The 23,239-nt window shown below is 36.7% G+C and overlaps 1 protein-coding gene across 19 annotated transcripts in view; it reads left to right on the top strand.

Moving 5' to 3' along the window:
- The window catches only part of myo9bl (myosin IXb-like), a 70,725-nt gene that overhangs the window by 18,820 nt on the left and 28,666 nt on the right, over positions 1–23,239 (top strand). For 15 of the 19 annotated variants that reach the window (XM_089120493.1, XM_089120507.1, XM_089120497.1 and 12 more), the window contains exons 3-16: positions 9,533–9,627; positions 11,519–11,581; positions 13,264–13,363; positions 13,447–13,547; positions 13,738–13,867; positions 14,789–14,878; positions 14,949–15,065; positions 17,679–17,813; positions 17,885–18,006; positions 18,081–18,222; positions 19,464–19,659; positions 19,918–19,993; positions 20,708–20,800; positions 22,390–22,503. In XM_089120493.1, the coding sequence (XP_088976619.1) occupies positions 9,533–9,627; positions 11,519–11,581; positions 13,264–13,363; positions 13,447–13,547; positions 13,738–13,867; positions 14,789–14,878; positions 14,949–15,065; positions 17,679–17,813; positions 17,885–18,006; positions 18,081–18,222; positions 19,464–19,659; positions 19,918–19,993; positions 20,708–20,800; positions 22,390–22,503 (1,574 nt within the window). The remainder of the gene's footprint in view (positions 1–9,532; positions 9,628–11,518; positions 11,582–13,263; positions 13,364–13,446; positions 13,548–13,737; positions 13,868–14,788; positions 14,879–14,948; positions 15,066–17,678; positions 17,814–17,884; positions 18,007–18,080; positions 18,223–19,463; positions 19,660–19,917; positions 19,994–20,707; positions 20,801–22,389; positions 22,504–23,239) is intronic. The other 4 variants (XM_039682341.2, XM_039682347.2, XM_039682342.2 and 1 more) reach the window with 3 other exon arrangements.

Below are 23,239 nucleotides of genomic sequence, written 5' to 3' on the forward strand. Positions count from 1 at the left end.
TAAATGAAAATCGAAGATTGGTTTGGTTTCATAATGTTGAAACAACGTTGATTTCAAGTTGATTTTCCGTTAGTTTTGAAAGAATGACGCGTCTGACGTTGGTTCAACGTTAATTCGATGAGCAAAACAATGTCAGATCAACGTTGTTTCGATGTCATGTTTCCACGTTGATTTAATGTCAGTTTGCTATCTGGGATGTCACTGTAACAGTCATGTATCCAGTCTATTCTCTGCTTTCTGCGTCATCCTAAAACTTATACTTTTCATGATCTTTTGAAGTATTAAAATCATGCAGTTGCGTGCAATAGTTCAATACATTGTGCAGCCCTTTTCAGACATCACCCTTGCATGTGAAGTTATCTATCAGGCAATTTATTAGATACAAAACCAACCCACGTGGCTTCCGAGAATCACATCTCTTTTTTGTACTTCAGAAAGTTTTCTCTACACAACATATCATCATGTGAAACCTTTTGGTGTTTGTTTCTTATCTCTCAGCCCCCTTATATAAGAGCAAAGTTCACTCGCGTAGCAAGTCCTGGAAGAGATGAAAGGGGGCAAGTTTTGTGTTGACGCTTGCCTCCGTCTTTGTGGTTTTTGAAAACTAGAAGTCATTTCCCCGCAGTCAGCATAGTCATTGTCCCTTGGCAGACGTGTCTTGAGGCTTAATAACCAAATAGTCCTGCGTCTTCTTCGCTTGTGGTGAGAAGCATTCTGTGAAACTGGTCAATTGAACATTGAAAACGTCTGGATGGAGCTTTGTTCTGGTCTCAATGATCAGAATCAGATCTCCATGAGGTTTCTATGCCTTTCATGGTCTTATGAAGTTCGTTTGTCTCATCCATCTTCCAAGACTATCAATTGGTGCTGATTTGTTAGAAAAGGACACAATATTCCACTTATTATTCTTTCCGTTGTATTGGAGAGAAATGTTACCATATGTGGTTTAATGCAAAGTTCCTTCTTCTAGTCCAGGCTTTCACGTGTCAATTGGACGGATAAATCCACTGAGCTTTTGGTTGCACTCCCATTTCTAACCTTTCGGACAACAAGGTCCACCATCAGCATGTTGGTTCTAGTTAGTAATTGGTCAAGTTTTCTTTCACCAACTGTGGAATCCACAAGTTTCCTACGCCCCATGAGGCCTTGCGTCAAAAGTGGGCGCGACTTCCGGTTGGAAGTAAACAAAGCGCGACTTGACATACTTCACACAGTCATTCAAGTTATAGCGATCCAAACTAGCTAACGATGTGGGAACACAACCTCAACGAAATTCAAAAGGGTGAAATAACAGTACCTTTACCCTCCGTAGTGTATTATAATAACATTATTAATAATCAATACTCAATACAATCAAGGCATGGTGACCGACAGTTGTGTGAGCTGACAAACAATTAAAATAAAAAATACACACTTAGTCATTGTGCTTTGGAGTTTATTCAAAATTATAAATGAATGTGCTGCTTGAATACATTAACTGGCACATTTGGTATTCTGTCAACTCCTGAGTTTAGGTGTAACATCAGTAGCGAACAGCCAATCACATGCTGATAGAGTTTACAGAATATTAAGAATTTAAACAAATGTACACAGGAAGATTCGTCGTCTTTTGGGAGGTGATGGAAACTAACGTTACAGTCGTTGGCAGGATCGCTCTGATTTCGTTTTCAGCTTATGTTCAAAACAATCACGTTTAAGCCACTGAATTAGTTTAGTCCAGTTATACATACAACCGCGAACAGCACATGATGTCCCTGAGCTCCAAAACGACATCTCTCATAAAGATTTGCGTCTATAAATAGTAAAATAATTCTCAGAAAAACAGCTAGCCTCTTCGCTAACTAACACACAAAATACCATTGGAATGCTACTTCCGCCGCGTCACCGGAGGTTTCACCCACTTTATTTTTTACAGGAGCGCCCCTCGGAAACTTGTGGATAGGTAACTGGTTCTAACTAGCTATGTATTCCATTAGTGTTGGGCGATATGCTCCATTTTCATATCGTCCTATCGTCAGCCTGCGAGATCGGCGATACACGATAGTATCGTGAGGGGGCGGGGCTAACATTTGATTATTAACTTGATTATTTAGCCTACTCATTAATTTGCTTGTTTTATTAGCCTACTTCGTTTTATATACGAGAATCTTTTTTCTATTTTGCTAGACAAGGTGGAGTGTTTATTAATAGGATCAGGTTATTTCCTGGTATAGTGAGGTAAAAAAAAAAGAGATCCTAATCCTTTTGTTTGTCAACGGGAAATTTACGGACACATTAGCCTATCCTCATGCCGTTACATGCAGCATTTTGACTAGGGCCTATTTCTGCACGCGATGAAAACACGTTTTAATAATTTCTTGGGTCAGAAAAAGTCGGAGTTTGCGATATGTGTCCCCCTACCAGTGCGCTCTCTGCGCACTTCACATGCGCACTTCACATACTTGACTCTGATAAAGGAAACGTTTACATGACCAGATTGACCACATGCATTGTCAAGTTTATTCAACATAATCGGGTTAAGAACGTCGTCGCATGTAAACGCGCTCAATCTCTGAAAGTGAAAGTAAAAACGGACTGCTTTCGGCATCTGCATTAACGCCGCGTTCCCTCAGAGACGACGATGATAACGGTAACTATAATACTATTTTAGTGATATTATTATTAATACTATTTAGTAGCTAATTATATTGTTTTTAGTGTTAGTGTCATTAAACGTTTTGTTAATGTGTTACGGAAACAAATACTGACGAACAGCGATGCCGTTTTCATCTTGGATCTGTAGGAAATTGAATTTTGCATCTGTTAAAACGAGCACACTTGATAATTTGGGAATAGATCACCTTGCAATTAAATTTTGATGTGGGATGTTTTTTAGTCTGTTTTAAAAACATTCTCTTAGAGGAGTCCTCATTAGTGCGTGTGTTGCAATTGTTATGAGGTGATGTCGTTGTAAATTTAGGCAAGGCAAATTGATTGTAGTTCCTAATATTCATTTAATAACAATACTAGCTTTATAATAATAGGCCTAATAATAATAATTTAATACATTATGGTAAAACGAGCCAATTATCGTATTGATATCGTCAAAGGCATCTGCCATCGGCGATATGTCAGACTATCGTCGATACACGATACTATCGTCTATCGGCACAACCCTATATTCCATTGAAAGTTGGGAATTTAACAAATTGCGAATAAAGTACCGTTTCCATCTAGTGGGCCGAAGAGAACAAAATCGCCACTTCCTCATAAACCGGCGCTAATTATCACTAAGAAAATTGTAAGTTTCTCCAGTAGGAGAAGCCACTATAATTTAGTTTATAATTTCCAGCGCCTTAGAGCGTGCAGACGAAACGCAATAGTTATCTTGCTTTCAGGGGTGTAAGGTTTTCAGGTTTTCGTTGTGTCTTCTGGTTAGTCCAGTAACAGTTATGCCGTTACAAAGTCACATGACTTCTCTGACGCGCGTTGAGGAATTTATTCAGTAGATGTTTCCCTCATAGTTTACTTATCGGATGCAATTTTTAGTTTTTTTTAATGTGGATTTTTAGAAATCAAGCTCATCTTGGCCTTTCCCTTCAGCGTTTTTTTCATGCGATATTTAAAAATAGGTGGATGGAAACCATTTATTGTCACCTTCTGAAAAGCCTCACCCATGTAGCAAGTAGTTTTGTCTTTAAACTGCATTACTAGCAAATTCGTGGACTGGGACAATGTTTTTTTAAAGCGGCACATAATTGTCTCCGCTTCTACATGCATATTTTTATGATGTAAACAGATCTTTGGCATCAATTATCGTTGACCAGCACGTCCGACCGGTTTTGCTCGCCTTTTCACCGGAGCTGCACTCTTTCGTAATCCCCTCCTACAACCGTATTGCTTTGTTTGAATGCGTTTTTGACCTTCGCATCATTGCATGCATGCTAAAAGCTAGAAAAAAGTATCTCCGGTGAGTGACCTATTTATGTGGCATATTCGTCTTGAAATGCCCTGCAGGAGAACAGTTTGGAATCCATCAAGCCAAAAATGTGGTTTTCTTCAAGATCCAAGTGGCTTTTTAGTGCATTACGTCATTGAGTATCAGATAACAGGAGAGTTTTTTTTTTGTTTTTTTTGCCACAGACCCTGCAAAGGGCTTTTTTTTTTTCTTTTTCTTTTTCAGGACGTCTCTGCAAACACCCCTGCTCTCTGTTTTTCAGGCATTGCCGAGAACAGTGAGGGTTTCGTTCACAGGTAATGCTTATATGAGTCCTCTCTGAAGTAATGCTTCTGCAGCCCACAGACAGGAAGTTCCCATTGGCTGATCACCTCAACAGGAAGTAGTTTTTTTTTGCAACAGGAAGTGGTAGCTGTTGAGACTTCACTCCCTCATTGGCCGATCTGCACACAGGGTTTTAGAGTCAGCATATTGTTCCTCAGGAAGCTGTAATGGCTATTTTGTGGCCATTGTTTATCTCTCGGCTTTGTGTTGGTCCTTTGGCTTATGAGATGGTCTGAGCTATTTTTGGTGGTACAACTGTAACAAGACACTTGGGATGTCGACATGTGGAAAATAGCCCATTCTGTCATTAAAGGCTCATTTAAAGGCATACTCCACTTTTTGGGAAATAGGCTCATTTTACAGCGTTCCCTCAGCGTTAAACATTTAGGTTTTACCGTTTTCGAATCCATTCAGCCGATTTTCTGATATTTAGAAGAATATCAGTGACCAAAGAGTTTCTGGTCTCATTGACTTCCATAGTAGGAAAAAAATATACTATGGAAGTCAATGAGACCAGAAACTGTCTGTTTACTGATATTCTTCTAAATATCAAAAAAATTGGCTGAATGGATTCGAAAACGGTAAAAACTCAACTGTTTAACTCTAGGGGAGTGGTAAAATGAGCCTATTTCAAAAAAAAAAGTGGAGTACACCTTAAAATGTCTACAATTTCCAGGTTGCTGGAAATAAACGTCTGTTAATTTAAAGATCGAAATGGCTTAATACTATAGTCAAACACCCGAAGTCTGGATTCAGGTCTTGTTTGTGTGATTTGCGCACTCTATTCCTTAAATGTATAGCTAATCGGTGTTAGCATTAGCTTGTCATTAGCATTAGCTTTCTTGTCCTAGTACTTGAAGATGTAGAGTACAGATGTAGTTTGTTTGTTAGTGTGAGCTAATGAATTGATGCCTCGTTCTTGTTTTATATATGCCATTGTGTCCGTGATCTCAATTAGCGCTCGTACACGCTGTCACCAGCTAACACGATATCATAATAACACCGAACAAAGCCATCCGGAGTTGTCTTTTTGTGCTTAAGCTGAAGAGGCAGAAGCAAGAATGAAGTCATACAGTTCACTTGAGATGCGAGATTGTCTTGGCCTGATATTTGGACTATTTCATTGCTCCAGGAATAAAAGGAGAAGCTGCTATATTTAACAGTCATGTGAGTGTCCCATAGTGTTATTTGTGAGTAATAGGATTCTACTGGCCTTTTTTATGAGAATAAGGCCTTTGTTGATTCATGATGCATTGTGGGGATGACTTAGATTTCAGTGGCCGTCAAACCAGACGGGTGACCGTGCAGTTCTGGCAGCAACACATGTATAAAGGAATAGTTTGTTTTGGGTTATTCAAAGTTGTTTTGTGATCTAAATGGGGAAAAAACACACTCACCTAAAGGATTATTAGGAATAGGAACCCCATACTAATACTGTGTTTGACCCGCTTTCGCCTTCAGAACTGCCTTAATTCTACGTGGCGTTGATTCAACAAGCATTCTTTAGAAATGTCGGCCCATATTGATAGGATATCATCTTGCAGTTGATGGAGATTTGTGGGATACACAACCCTCCCGTTCCACCACATCCCAAAGATGCTCTATCGGGTTGAGATCTGGTGACTGTGGCGGCCATTTTAGTACAGTCAACTCATTGACATGTTCAAGAAACCAATTTGAAATGATTCATGGTGCATTATCCTGCTGGAAGTAGCCGTCAGAGGACGGGGACATGGTGGCCATAAAGGGATGGACATGGTCAGAAACAATGGCCGTGGCATTTAAACGATGCCCAATTGGCACTAAGGGGCCTAAAGTGTGCCAAGAAAACACACCATTACACCACCACCACCAGCTGCACAGTGGGAACAAGGCATGATGGATCCATGTTCTCAGTCTGTTTACACCAAATTCTGACTACAACAGAAATCGAGACTCATTTTTCCAGTCTTCAACTGTCCAATTTTTGTGAGCTCTTGCAAATTGTCGCCTCTTTTTCCTATTTGTAGTGGAGATGAGTGGTACCCGGTGGGGTCTTCTGCTGTTGTAGCCCATCCGCCTCAAGGTTGTGTGTGTTGTCTGCATACCTCGGTTGTAACGAGTGGTTATTTCAGTCAAAGTCGCTCTTCTATCAGCTTGAATCAGTCGGCCCATTCTCCTCTGACCTCTCGCATCAACAAGGCGTTTTCGCCCACAGGACTTCCGCATACTGGATGTGTTTCCCTTTTCACACCATTCTTTGTAAACCCTAGAAATGGTTGTGCGTGAAAATCCCAGTAACTGAGCAGATTGTGAAATACTCAGACCGGCCACGCTCAAAATTGCTTAAATCACCTTTCTTTCCCATTCTGACATTCAGTTTGGAGTTCAGGAGATTGTCTTGACCAGGACCACACCCCTAAATGCATTGACGCAACTGCTATGTGATTGGTTGATTAGGTAATTGCATTAATGAGAAATCGAACAGATCTAATAAACCTTTAGGTGAGTGTCTGTCTGTGTATATATATATATATATAATTTAGATCCATTTGTTTATTTTGTATATTTTAAATACTAAATAAACGAATGTTTAGCAGCAGGTTCAGATGCTGAAGTTGCTGTTGTTGTTATTTTAGTGAAGTTTTCGGCCTCTGCTTCTGCTGAAATCTCAGTTAAGCTCAATGGTATTTATTGTTGTTGAAGTTGCAGTTTCTGTACGGAACGAGAGGCTTGCGGCTTTCTCGTGGAAATCCACGGCGTGCTGTTGACTCCCGAATAACCGCAGGAATAAGAACTAGTCCCGACAGGTCGGCAGGTTTCTGTCTTCTCCCCTACCCCTTTTTCTTTCCTTTCCCATGTCTGGCAGGAGAAGGACTCGCATGTTTGTGTTGCGACACTCTTCTCGAGTCCCTCAGCCAATCACAGCGAGTGTGTGGAGACGTGTTTCAATCTGAACTGCAGGAGTGAAGTGTGTTGCATTGTTTATCCAGCGACTGTCAAATCTAGTCAACTGACTGCTTGAAATTCTTTCACTTCTGTGTTTTTTCTTCAATGAATCTTGTGATTTCTTTCTTCTTATGAACTTTCTCATGAACATGTCCCAAAAAAGTGTGTCAATGCTTGATTGTGTTATCTTGAGAAGCTTATATATAATTAGATTTATTTAATTACTTAGAAAGTTTTTATTTATTTATCTATTTATTCACTTAGTCTGTTTTTTTTTATTTATTGATTTGTTTATCTAATTTATATTTTACTTTTTTAATTGCATGCATAGTTATTTTATATGTATTATTTACACATTTACTTAGTCATTATTTATTTAAATTGGTTATTTATTTACCTTTTTATTCACATTATTTATTTAGTTTTTTTTGCTTAGTCATTTTTTTATGCATTTATGATGCATTTACTTTTATTTTCATTTATTTAGGTATTTATTCACTGATTTAAATTTATTTAATTATTAGTGCATTTATTTATTTTTCGCTTTAGTCTATATTTTTTACGCATTTTCATATACTCGGTCATTTTATATATTTAGTTATTGATTTTACTCATTTATATTTATTTACTTATAAAATAGATTTTTTTTATTTATTTAATTTTAATTTTATGTACGCTATTTCTGCATTATTTATTTACTCTATTAAAGGCTTATATTTTTATTTATTTGAGAAATCCTTATGTCGTTCTTTTCCATTCTTCAGATATTAACCACATCTGTCAATCTAAAAAAAAAAAAAAAAAAAAAAATGTTTAATATGGTGAATATGGACAGCTGATGCTGTATTGTGCTTCTGTTGCTAGGAAACACTTGCATGAAGTTTGTAGTTTGGTCTTCCACACGAGAGTAAGCAAACAGTGACAGAATGCTAATTTGTGACAGTTCAGCCGTCCCGATTGGCTACATTGAATGTTCCCTTTATGGAGTGGGGTGTGTGTGTGTGTGTGTGTGGTGAAAGGGTTCACGGGTCGACTGCAGGGAATCTTAATGAGGTTCGAGCCCTTCCCCTCCCCCGTGTGTTTTCCACTGGTGTCTGGCACAAAGCCTCTCTCTCTTTAACATGCACAGAGCCTCTCTCGCCCCGGACGGGGCTTTTGTTGGGCGAACAGTGTTCCTCCGAGGGAAGGTCCTCCTCGCCAGAGAGAGACACGTTAATCACAGCGTTTCACACGGGCGAGGTGTGACTGTGGATGAGGTCATGTGACTGTGGATGGGGTCATGTGACTGGCCACATAATCAGACGCTTCACGGAAATACAGAATATTTGTTTGAGTTAGTCACTCGGATGGAGTTATTTGCATCTGAAACGTGATTTAATCTTATTTATGATTAGACCATGTTCCTCTTGTCTATATTGACTGACTGTTTGAATGTATATTTTGTGGTTTTGTTTTAAAAAAAAATAAAAAAGGACATTTTCAATTTTTAATTCTGTCTTATTATAAATAATCGGTAATTGCATTAAGAATTATTATTGTTGTTATTCAAATAATGTTAGTCGTAAATAATTGTTTTTATTAATAATACATTTGTATTGGTTTTAAAATAGTCTTTCTCTTAATTTTGATTTGTGTTTTTATTCATAACAATTTGTAATAGAACAATTTGTATATTGTAACAAATAATGTTTAAATTAAAAATATTTTATGGTTTTAATGAAATCGTTTTTTGTATCTATTGTTATAATTTCAATTTTTTTAATAGTAAAAATAAGTATTGTTTACAGAATAATAGCGTATCAATAATAACGTTTCAATAATATAAGTTTTAAAGTAAACAGTTTGTTATTGTTCAGCTATTTTTCTATTTATTATAGTTAATAATTAAATAACAATAATAAATTCTATTATTAAAACGTTTTTTAATAATTAATATAATTTTTAATGTTTTGAATTAAAAACACTATTTTTTTTTCTGATTTGTCTTGAACAAAAAGTTTTAAAGATTATTAATTTAACTTCGCATTTGAAAAATAATGCATAAACAGTTGTGGTCCCCCAATTATTGGCACCCCTGCTAAATATGATCATTTAGAATTAAAACATGTATTTCATAATGTGATTTTCCCCTCACTCATTCAATTATTTTACTTCAAAGAAACGTTCGATTTTTGCAGAAAAAATGCATATTTATTCATTTTTCAGCCATGTTTGATCATATTTACCATATGATCAAGTGCCATTAATTCTGAGCACAACTTGTACACATCTTTCAGTAAAATAAGCTAAACAAAAACGTATAATTTTACAAAATCACATTATTATTTTTCTCTCTCTCAACAGGCATTTGGAAACGCCAAGACGGCCCACAACAACAACTCCAGCCGGTTCGGAAAGTTCATCCAGGTCAATTACCTGGAGAGCGGAGTGGTGCGAGGGTGAGCCTTCAGACACTGACCCTGGGCTTTGAAGCTCTTATCAGCTGCTGTTCACTCTCACACACACACACACCCTGCCATCTGCCCCTGACATCACACTCCGGCATACGCATCACTTCCTCATGCACTCCGGCAGACGCTGTCTAAACACAATTAAGGAACCAGTGGATCTGACATGGTTCCTCCTCCGCTCGAGTGTTCAGTCTGGCCGAATCAATTCCAAGAACTAGCTTTCCTTTATACGCTTTCTTCAGAGTCGCATGACTGCTTTTATATTGAACCGATTTAAAATTCATGTTCAATACATTAATAAATGTTATGTATAAATAATAAAAAATCATAATAGATAAAAAAATGCAATGCAATGACATTTAATAAATACATTTAATTAAAAAAGATAATTTAATTTAAAAATATATATAATTTATAAAATAAATACATTCACATGAATTATATACATTTAAATATTAATATGTACTTCCAGGTGAGTTTAGCCCTTATGCAGTGTAAAAAAAATAAATAATACAATAAAAAAAAAGTTGGTGAGTTTCACGAAAACCGTGTTCAGGTAGGAAAGATATAATTAAATGAATCCAGGGATGTGAACCGATTAATCGCATCCAAAATAAAAGTTTGTGTTTACAAAATATATCTGTGTGTAGTGTGTATAATTATTTTGTATATATAAATACACACACATGCATGTATAGATTTAAGACATATTTGCATATATATATACTATATATATTTATTAAACACATTTTTTTCTGAAATATATACATGCATATGTGTGTATTTATATATACAAAATAATTATACACGCTACACACACACACATGTATTATGTAAACACAAACTTTTATTTTGGACGCGATTAATCGTTTCACAGCCCTAAATGAATCAATGAATGAATAATAATAAATTATAATGTATTAATAAATTTATTTTTAAAGGATAAATGTATTATTTAAATAATAAACAAATACAAAATAAATTTAATAAAAACATGAAATATTAGGCCGCTGTCACTTTAAGAGTGTATGCACGGATCCGTTATACACTGTTAGACCTTACCAGGTTTTTTACAGTAAAATTTACTGTGAAAATGCACTAAAACTCATTTTATTAGTTTTAGTGCATTTTACAGTAAATTTTACTGTAAAAAACCTGGTAAGGTCTAACAGTGTACTGTTACACATGTTTTATTCCTCAGCTGTTTCTATTATAAATTATTAGAAATATAAGTGTGTAAGTGATTGGCCTAAAGTATCCGAAAGCATCGAAACCCACATTACAACAACAAAACACACTGGTAAATACCAACTCAACTTTATTCATAGAGCACTTTCAACACCACAACTGGAACAAAAGTGCTGTGCAGAAAATACATAAGACAATACAAACATATGACATATATATGCAAGTGGAAAATATCATATTTTCCATAGCATTAATTCGATCTCAAACGGGTTCGTTACATGATGACATCATTAACCAATGTGGTTGAACGACCAATTTACGACAGTATGGTTTGAGGATGATTTCGTTCTACAGTAGTGACGCATGAGTTACAGCCCCTAATGGTGTTACGCTAGTCCAGCTCCTCTAAAGAAAGCCTGAGAGACGTCAATAAAGCCGTCCGGATGCTCTCAGTGGCACTATTGTTCTCCGGCGGAGTGCACTTCATCGGATGACGCTCATTAAGTGGACACTAGACACTAGCACACAGTCTTTTGTTTCGAATCAAAGTTTGTAGTATTGGGGTTCATCACATATCTAGGAGTCTTAGAGCATTTAATCGAAGTGTGTGTTCACTGTGTTCGCCGCTTTGATTGACATCTGTGTGCTTTTGAAGGCCGAGCTGCTGTCATGTGACGCTTGTGTCTTTCAGGGCTGTGGTGGAGAAATATCTGCTGGAGAAATCCCGCTTGGTCTCCCGAGAGAAGAACGAGAGGTAAAAGCTTTCAAGACGTTTGTAGTTGGCTTGGGTCGAGAGACAGATGGTTCCCACAGACGAGTCGATCTCACACTCATTTCTGCAGCGCTAACCTCATTATTATCTGATCGCCGTGGAAGATAATCAGGTTGCAGAACTCGAAAAACAGACCCTGCACTGTTAGCGCTAAAAATAGGGACGCTACAAACCTGGCAACATTTTTCAGTAGAGTGACTGAAGATGTTTCCAAAATATTGTAAAATATCTTTCTAGCTAGCTTGCTTGTGGCGTTGGGATTCCCCGTCGTGAACTGATTCATAATTCAATAGTTTAAGTGAAAATAATGGTCCAAAAACAAGATGTCACCCTCAGATTTAATGTATGTATACATCTATGAATTAAATTACATAAATATATTATGTTTTGGGCTACAAACTGTATTTTATGCACAATTTATTTAAATATGACCGTCTTTTATGAATTAATTTGATTTTGATGATGTAAATGTAAAAAAAAAACAACAATATCACCATACATCAAAATTAATGTATGTACATAAATACATTCATATTTGGAAAAAACAAAATCAGCATAATTTAATATTACCATGTTTTAATTAATTGACTCGGTCTAAAAAAATTCAAATTCTTAAATTCTCCAAATCTCAAATTTTATATATAAATAAATGTAAATTAAAGTACTCAATGTATTTACATCAACATAAGTAGTACTATGGTTTATGAATGAATTGACTTATTCAAATTGTTAAGATAAATTAGTTAAAACAAGATATCGCCTCTTTCAAATTTAAAATATAAATAAATATTTATTTGAGTACTTTTAAATAGATGAATTGCAATTAATGACATCTTACATAAATATTATAAAAAATACTGTATATATATATATAATATATAATATTATTTCAACTATTTATGTTGGAGGCGATTAATCGCATGAGTACTGAGTACAGTAAATAAGAACTGTTAAATAGATTAATCGTGATTAAACGCATCTAACAAATATTGTAAATAATTTTAAATAGATTTAAATGAGTACTGTTAAATATAATGTACAGTTTTATATATATATATATATATATATATATATATATAACATTACATTATATTTAACAGTACTCATTTAAATCTATTTAAATAAATAGGACCATTATTTGGTCTAAAAACAAGATTAGAAGTTATAACGGTCTTTAATGTCTTATATGTTAATAACTTATATGTTTCATATACTGGCTGTTGATCATTGGCTGGTTGTTCATTGGCTGATTGTTCATTGGCTGGTGCTCATTGGCTAATGTTCATTGGCTGGTGTTCATTGGCTGCTGTTCATTGGCTGGTGCTCATTGGCTGGTGTTCATTGGCTAATGTTCATTGGCTGCTGTTCATTGGCTGGTGTTCATTGGCTGGTTGTTCATTGGCTGGTGTTCATTGGCTGGTGTTCATTGGCTAATGTTCATTGGCTGGTGTTCATTGGCTGGTGTTCATTGGCTGGTGTTCATTGGCTGGTTGTTCATTGGCTGGTGTTCATTGGCTGGTGTTCATTGGCTGCTGTTCATTGGCTGGTGTTCATTGGCTGCTGTTCATTGGCTGCTGTTCATTGGCTGCTGTTCATTGGCTGGTTGTTCATTGGCTGCTGTTCATTGGCTGCTGCTCATTGGCTGTTATTCCCTCTTGGCGCAGGAACTATCATGTGTTCTACTATCTGCTGGTGGGCGCGTCGGAGGACGAGCGGCGAGAGTTCAAGCTCCTGCAGCCTGAAGAATACTTCTACCTCAAACAGGTGACGCTCATTGAAAGTCCTATTCATATACACAACATCCACTGAGCCGAGAACTGCAACGGTCTTCTGCTCTTCGCTTGCAGCAAAACTTCGCGATGGAAGATGCGGATGACCTCCGGCACGACTTCGAGCGTCTCCAGCAGGCCATGGAGATGGTGGGGTTCCTGCCCGCCACCAAAAGACAGTGAGTCTCCGGTCAATGGTTCATGTTTAAGTCGGCTTATTATTTCTTGAGCACATTTAAAAAGACCAAAGTGCTGTACAACTATAGTAAAACAAATACATAGAAATTAAGCCAAAAACAGTGGTAAAACAGAGCAACTAAAAAACGATTGTCTTTGTAGACTGGTATCTGAGCGCTTTGGTTGTTGCAGGATATTCTCGGTGCTGTCGGCCATCTTGTACCTGGGTAACGTGACGTACAGTCAGAAGTCGTCGGGTCGAGAGGAGGGGCTGGACGTCGGGCCGCCGGAGGTGCTTTCCACACTCTCAGACCTGCTCAAGGTGAGGGGGCGCTCCACACTTTACATCAGGGATGCAATCCTTCTTTCTTTCTTTCTTTACTTATTTTTTTCTCCTTTTCTTTATGCAGATTTTTTTTTACCCGAAGTATGACCAAAGGGAATTTTTTTTTTACAGTACAATATTATTGTGATATTAATCTTTCTCAATCACTTTTAATGTTTATCATTCAAATAATACAATTAAATATTAACAACAAATATGAATTATTATTATTATTTTATATAATAATAATAATTATTATTATTATTAATTACATATTTTTTGTACAATAGTAGTATTGTACAAATAATATTATTGCAAAAGTAAAATATAGTAATAAATTCCTTTATTTATTTTTTGTAATGTAAACAATACAATGTTAAATTATATTATTGTTGTAAAAAATTATATATTTTATAAATATATTCTATTATTATTTTATTTTATTGTATTATCATTTTATTATTATTATTATTATACAGTACAATAGTATAATTACTGTATTAATATATTTCTTAATTGATTTAAATTTGTATATTTAATTAAAATAAATAAAATAGTTTGAATAAGTATAATTATTTTTTATTATTATTGGAACAATAATTATTATTACATATATTTTTTTTTTACATTACAATAGCATTATTGGTATAGTAATATATACTAATATATTCCCTTTTTTATAAAATAAAAATAATTTTTTCTGTATTTTATATATATATATATATATATATATATATATATATATATATATATATAATATCATAAATATTTTATATTATTATTATTAAATATATTTTTTACAGAAAAGTTTTTCCCTTCATTCCTGTGGTTAGCTGGTCACACGTGTGTTTCATGCTCTCAGTAGTGTGTCGTTCCTCACGCGTTCTCGTGTGTGTGTGTGTGTGTGTGTGTGTGCAGGTGAAGGAGGAGCTGCTGGTGGAGGCTCTGACCAAGAGGAAAACGGTGACGGTAAACGATAAGCTGATTCTGCCCTACAGCCACAGCGAGGTACGAGACACACCCGCTTACACACATGCGTCTGCAGACGTTCACCGGCTCACGAGTGTCGTTCCTGCAGGCGATCACGGCGCGGGACTCCATGGCCAAGTCCCTGTACAGCGCTCTGTTCGACTGGATCGTCCTGCGGATCAATCACGCGCTGCTCAACAAGAAGGACATGGAGGAGTCTGTTTCGGTGAGATGAACAGCGGCTGAACCCTGAACTCTATTCATCCGAACGCAGTGTTTACATGACGTGATCGGGTTGAAGTGTGCGTTTGTGTCGCAAGCTATAAATCAGGATTTTTTTTACTTGCACGATTTTCCCGATGTTTGCGCATAATAACCATTCTCCTACACTGGTTCTTTATTTGTTTTAAACTGCAGACTTAATATTGATCCATTTCTGGTCATAATTTGGAGACGATGAGCTCATGAACCGTTGTGTTTGTATTCATCACACAGTAGAAATGCCCAAAACCAGTCGTCTGTGGATGAGTTTGAGGACTGGTGGGACGTCCCGCTCCACTTATTGGATAACGGGACACTCATTTAATGGCACTTTATTCAACAGGAAGAGCAGCTAGTTCAGCATGACATTACGCTAATTATATGCCGTTATGCTATTTCTACATCATTATGCTATTTCTACGTCATTACGCCATTTTTACATCATTACGCTATTGCATTATGCTATTTCTACGTTATCATGCGCCATCATGCTATTTCTACGTCATTACGCTATTTCTACGCCATCATGCTATCATGCTATTTCTACTCCATTATGCTATTTCTACTCCATTATGCTATTTCTATGTCATTACGCTATTTCTACGCCATCATCCTATTTCTACGTCATTTCTATGCCATCATGCTATTTATACCTCATTACACTTTCTACGCCATCATGCTATTTCTACGTCATTATGCTATTTCTACATCATTTCTACGCCACTATGCTATTTCTACGTCGTTACGCTATTTCTACGCCATCATGCTATTTGTACGTCATTACACTATTTCTACGCCATCATGCTATTTCTACGTCACTATGCTATTTCTACATCATTTCTCCGCAACTATGCTATTTCTACGTCATTATGCTATTTCTACGTCATTTCTACGTCATTATGCTATTTCTACGTCATTTCTACGTCATTATGCTATTTCTACGTCATTTCTACGTCATTATGCTATTTCTACGTCATTTCTACGTCATTATGCTATTTCTACGTCATTATGCTATTTCTACGTCATTTCTACGTCATTATGCTATTTCTACTCCATCATGCTATTTCTACGTCATTATGCTATTTCTACTCCATCATGCTATTTCTACGTCATTACACTATTTCTACGCCTTCATGCTATTTCTACATCATTATGCTATTTCTACTCCATTATGCTATTTCTACATCATTATGCTATTTCTATGTCATTACGCTATTTCTACGCCATCATGCTATTTCTACGTCATTACACTATTTCTACGCCATCATGCTATTTCTACGTCACTATGCTATTTCTACATCATTTCTCCGCAACTATGCTATTTCTACGTCATTATGCTATTTCTACGTCATTTCTACGTCATTATGCTATTTCTACGCCTTCATGCTATTTCTATGTCGTTATGCTATTTCTACGTCATTTCTACGCCATTATGCTATTTCTACTCCATCATGCTATTTCTACATCATTATGTTATTTCTATGTCATTACACTATTTCTACGCCTTCATGCTATTTCTACGTCATTATGCTATTTCTACGTCATTTCTACGTCATTATGCTATTTCTACTCCATCATGCTATTTCTACATCATTATGCTATTTCTATGTCATTACACTATTTCTACGCCTTCATGCTATTTCTACATCATTATGCTATTTCTACGTCATTTCTACGTCATTATGCTATTTCTACTCCATCATGCTATTTCTACGTCATTTCTACGTCATTATGCTATTTCTACTCCATCATGCTATTTCTACATCATTATGCTATTTCTACTCCATCATGCTATTTCTACGTCATTACACTATTTCTACGCCTTCATACTATTTCTACGTCATTTCTACGCCATTATGCTATTTCTACGCCACTATGCTATTTCTACGTCATCATGCTATTTCTACGTCATTATGCTATTTTTACGTCATTTCTACGCCATTATGCTATTTCTACTCCATCATGCTATTTCTAAATCATTATGCTATTTCTACGTCATTTCTACGTCATTATGCTATTTCTACGTCATTATGCTATTTCTACTCCATCATGCTATTTCTACGCCTTCATGCTATTTCTACGCCTTCATGCTATTTCTACTTCATTTCTACGCCACTATGCTATTTCTACTCCATCATGCTATTTCTAAATCATTATGCTATTTCTACGTCATTTCTACGTCATTATGCTATTTCTACGTCATTATGCTATTTCTACGCCTTCATGCTATTTCTACGCCTTCATGCTATTTCTACGTCATTACGCTATTTCTACATCATTATGCTATTTCTACATCATCATTTTGCTATTTCTACGTCATTATGCTATTTCTACATCATCATTTTGCTATTTCTATGCCATTGCACATGCGAAGTTCTTTCAGTTTCAGTTTTCAATCCGATCAAGTGTTTACATGTTCTCTGGATCGTTCTAGAACAGAATAAACCCCCCATTCAATCCGATCAAAATTTCAATGAAGGCCTTTCAGTCGGATTGAGCCGCCAATCCCACTACTAACGGATTGTTTGGTTGCATGTAAACGTTCAAGGTCTCATGTTGGTTCTGCGTTATATTTCAGTGCCTGTCTATCGGTGTGCTCGATATCTTCGGCTTCGAAGACTTCGAGACCAACAGCTTTGAACAATTCTGCATCAACTACGCCAACGAGCAGCTTCAGTATTACTTCAACCAGCACATCTTTAAACTTGAACAGGTCAGTGCGGGTTTCACAACCTCTCTTTCCAGTGGCGACGTGAGTGTGAAGTGTGTTTGCCCCCCCGGCAGGAGGAGTATCAGTCCGAGGGCATCACCTGGCACAACATCGACTACACCGATAATGTGGGCTGCATCCACCTCATCAGCAAGAAGCCCACGGGACTCCTCTATTTACTGGACGAGGAGAGCAAGTAAGAGCGGTCATCTCGCACTGCTTCATCGCTCATCATTGCACAAATGTATTTATAACACCTTTTCTTTGTAGCTTTCCTCACGCCACTGATAAAACCTTGCTGGCCAAGTTCAAACAGCAGCACCAGCAGAATCTGTACTTTGTGGCGACTCCGGTGATGGAACCGGCTTTCGTCATCCTCCATTTTGCTGGGAAGGTCAAATACCAGATTAAGGTAACGAGTGCTAGACTATATCATGCAGATATGGAGGAATTTAAAATGAAAATCAATGTGAAAAATGCCTTTAACAATTATAAATGTTACTGTGTCTTATTAAAGGCATTTTGTAAACATTATACAAAACATGTAATATAAAAATATTTTCATTACTTTGGTAAATGAATATAATAAATATTAAAATACACAAAAAGAATTGTTTACAAGGTTTTAACAAGTTATAATTAATTTTACTATATTTAAATATAGTAATTTATTTTTACTATATAAGAATTAAATATTAATATACTAAGTATTAACAAACAGTATAATAAATATATTACGTATAAATTATTCTAAATGTATAAAATGTTGAAGAGTGAAATGAATAAATCCAATAAAATACTTATTATTATGACTAACAATTAATAATGTATTTATTCACACACACACACACACACACACACACACACACACACACATATATATATATATATATATATATATATATATATAATATTATTTATTAATTTTTCATTTTGTTGATGTTTATTTTGTGAATGTGTTTAATGACACGGTAAAATTAATATTTATTAAAGCTGTTATTTGTGTATGTTTGTATTTATGAATTGTTTACATGTTTAACAAGTTATAATTTTATAACTAAATATTATAAATATTATAATATTTAAATATAGTAATTTATTTTGACTATATAGTAATACATATGAATATACTAAGATTAACATAAACGATATAATAAATATAAATTATTCTAATTGTATAAAAATAATTAATATGTTAAAAAGTGATATGAATAAATACAATAAAATACTTATTATTATGATTTTAACAATTTATATTGTATTTATTCATATATATATATATAATTTATTTTTCATTTTTGTTGATGTTTATTTTGTAAATGTGTTTAACGACACAGTAAAATTAATATTTGTTAAAGCTGTATTTTGTTTATCTTTGTATTTAATGTTATATTTTGATCAGGCCAAATAATAAGAAAATTTTTTTAATGTTTACAAAATGCCCTTATTGACGCATGCCACGATTATTAACTGTTAAAGTAATAATACAAATGTTTATTGTATTTTTTCTTATTAATATTTCCTCATATTAAAATTTAATAGTGTAATTTATTATCATTTTTTCTGCCAACAAAATAAAATTGATGTTTACAAAATGTTTTACACATATTTTAACCATTTAATATCGTTCGTCGTGTGTATCGGCTGCGACAGGATTTCCGTGAGAAGAACACGGATCACATGCGTCCGGATATCGTGGCCCTGTTGCGGAGCAGTGACCGAGCGTACGTCCGGCAGCTGATCGGGATGGATCCGGTGGCCATGTTCCGGTGGGGGATCCTCCGTGCCAGCGTCCGCGCACTGGCCGCCTTCAACGAGGCCGGACGCCGCTGGGCAGCCAAAACTGCGGGTAACCCACGAAGCATTATGGATTAGTTTCAGATTAGCCCAAAACTTTGGATTCTCAGGGTCTAAGAAGGTTATTTATAAACATGCACGTGAGAAAGCTGCCCGCTGACGCAAACGCTCATATTTAGAAGGATTTCAGCATGATTAAACTAGGAAGGGATAATAAAAATAAGTGAATAAGGTGACATTTTGGGCGGGGTGTCTCGTCGCATGTTGAAATAACGCCGCCAACAACGTGTGTGTGTGTGTGTGTGTACAGGTGTGGTCAGACCAAACTCCAGAGTTCCTCTAGGAGAGCTGCAGAGATCCAACGTGCCCATCGAGAGGATGTATCGGTAAGCTTTGGACTCAGGCTGGTGTGTGTGTGTGTGAGAGAGAGAGAGAGAGAGAGAGAGAGAGAGAGAGAGGGGAAGTATTGTGAGGAACTTGATCTCTTCCTGTCCTTTCGTTGCCTTTGTGTGGCAGGTGATCATGTGACCACGGTCTACACGGCACATTGCAGGCCGATTCTCACAGTAATCTCATACGCTTCGTCCTATTTTTCGGTTTTGAGTGTTAATGCAACTACACAATATAACTCGGTATATGTTTCACAAAAACCTGACTAGGTCATATTTCATCTCAAAAACCAAATAAAAAAAGGAAGTGATATTTTGCATGAAGAAATAATACATCTTTTCATTTCACAAAACGAACACAATCGACTAAATGAAAATTGTATATATTGAAATACCACTCATGCAAATCACCATAAATTACAGACAATTTAACGTTATTTTACCCACTTTACACCAATGAAAGTTGGGTGGGATATGCTTACTTTTCATAAAATTTCACCCAATTTTTGGGTGAAATATAACATGTTATTTTGTATAGTATATCCCTGCAATGTCCCTGATCTTTCCTCTGGTGTTTATCAAGGGTTTACTGACCTGTGATCAGTTCCACTAAAGTTTAACCCGTATGGGCAATAAAGCTGGTCATAGATCGGCACCTGCTGGTGGCGTCGGGCCTCGAGTGACTGTGTGTGTGGTGTTTATTCTCTACAGCCATGCTCCTATGCTTGATTTCTCCTTTGATCATTCAGAGGAGCGTCCTCTAGAGGCTTTTGAGGACATCTTTTCTAGTTATGAGAGTAAAAAGTAAGTGGACTTAAGCAGAACATTGAGGTCAGACGGAGAGTTTGGCGGCTCGGGAAGGCTGGGTTTCCGGTATTGTGAGCAAACTCAAATACCACATTCGCAGAATGTCGAAACTAACTACGCAAGCTGTTCTTTCTTAATGTGAGCCAGAGTTTGTTTTTAACGTGGTTTGTTCAAAGCGATGCTCTCATAAATCCCTGTTGGGACCTAGTGAGGTTTATTACCTGTAAGTGGGAAGGAAACCATAAAATGTCCTTTATAGAAGCGGGTTCGCATCCTGGTTTGTGGAAGTGCGTCCCCAGCCCCCAGTGCCAATCCTACCTGTTTGACCTCCTGTTGTTCTGACCCGTGTGGTAAGTGAACCAGTGCATGAATGGGGTGCCGACCCCCATTTAACACCCCAGAGTAACAACAGCATGGATTCACCACTGAAGCTTCAAGGGATAGTTCACCAAATTAGAGGTCAACTTTAAAGGACAACTCTGGCGCAAAATGAACCTTTGGTCTAATTACACATTGTTACCTAGTCAACCGTTATCTGAGATTTTTTTTTCATGATTGCCGAATGTAAATAGTTTTATCTATAAAAACAGTTTAGCCTAGAATGCTAGTATATAGGGCATAGAGTAATGACAAATAAAAATCGCTTTTTATTACCACTAACAAGGCTCAAAATAGCCCCACAGTAACACGACAGCACAATAAGGGTCCCTACATTCAAACCGAAGCATTGAGAACTTTGTCAGTGTCCATACAGTTTAATAAGCAGATATTTTATACACACAGTCAACTTTGCGAATACAGGAAGAAGCCATCTTTGAAAAATAGTCTCTACCAGTCGATCTACGAACGCCGATCCAAGTGCGCTGGTGAGATGTGAATAAAGTGATAATGTGAGCGCGAACTGTAGGCAACATGTACATATTAAAGAGAAGAAAATGGTTCGTGTTTGTGTTTCTTCCGGAAACAATGGACCATATAAGATTCTGCACAGTTCAGCGCACTTGGATCAGCGTTCGTAGATCGACTGGTAGAGACTATATTTTAAAGATGGCTTCTTCCTGTATTCGTGACGTTGACTGTGTGTATAAAATATCTTCTTATTAAACGGTATGGACACTGACAAAGTTCTCAATGCTTCGTTTTGCATGTAGGGACCCTTATTGTGCTACCGTGTTAATGTGGGGCTATTTTGAGCCTTGTTAGTGGTAATAACAAGCGATTTTTACTTGTCATTACTCTATGCCCTATAGACTAGCGTTATACTAGCATTATAGGCTAAACTGTTTTTATAGATAAAACTATTTAGATTCGGCAATCATGAAAAAAAATCTCAGATAACGGTTGAATAGGTAACAATGTGCAATTAGACCAAAGGTTCATTTTGCGCCGGAGTTGTCCTTTAACACACTTGCCTGCGTTTTGTCCACATTACATTCCTTTTTTGTGTTTGGGTGTGTGTGGTGGAGGGCGTTTGCGTCCCCTCAAGTCTGTTAACAACTTCGGTGTTGGGTTCCTGTACTTACCCTTCCCCGCCAATCTTACCTACTCCCTCTGTCTCCTCCCACTTTTCCACGGGGCTGAATCAGGGACATGCATGCCCAAATCATCAACTCCATTAAGGACTTGCAGTTGGATGGGGAAGATCCACGCAAGCTGCTTCAGTCCTGGGGTCGCCTACGGTTCCCGCGTCACGTCCTCCAGTGAGTTTGACCCCTGACTCCTCTCTGGCATGGAATGGATGGGTCCACCTTGCCGACCCCTCATGCCTTGGCATTAAAGCAAAAAAACAGCCCCTGCTCCCAAACTTTCCCAAATCTGCAGCATTACTTGTCAGCTAACCTTGTGAGTTACTGCGTAACTCAAACCACCCTTTAACCCCGCTCTATTAATACCCATCTAACAAGTATTTATTTTCTTTAGAGAGCTCCCTAGCTGTGTATGTAAGAGGAATGTTGAGTGTGATCGTCATTAACGCTAGCTCGGAAGTCTATCCACATGCTAACATGCTGCATGAGCTTATTGGTTCTCGAGACCCACCCATTAAGTCTGTAATGTTTTATGAGGTGTGGAAAGACCACAGACATCGACTCCTAGACTTGCATCCTAGCTGTCGTCCACCCTAAAGGAGGAATCCCTTTCCTGTAGATTAGGTGTATCAAGAGTAGGGATGGGAATTGATAAGATTTTATCGATATCAATGCCACTAACGATTCTGCTTATCGATCCGATTCTTTAACCATTTTCTTATCGATTCCCGATAGCACTGTGTGGGAAAAAGTAGTCAGGGGGGAAAACAAGTGGTTTTATTTGTTTTAAAGGGTTAGTTCACCCAAAAATGAAAATTAAGTCATTAATTACTCACCCCCATGCTGTACCAACCCCGTAAGACCTTCGTTCATCTTCGGAACACAAATAAAGATATTTTTGATTGAATTT

Source organism: Pimephales promelas, chromosome 2, assembly GCF_988280905.1.
Source record: "Pimephales promelas chromosome 2, fPimPro1.hap1.1, whole genome shotgun sequence".
Classification (NCBI taxonomy): Eukaryota; Metazoa; Chordata; class Actinopteri; order Cypriniformes; family Leuciscidae; genus Pimephales; species Pimephales promelas.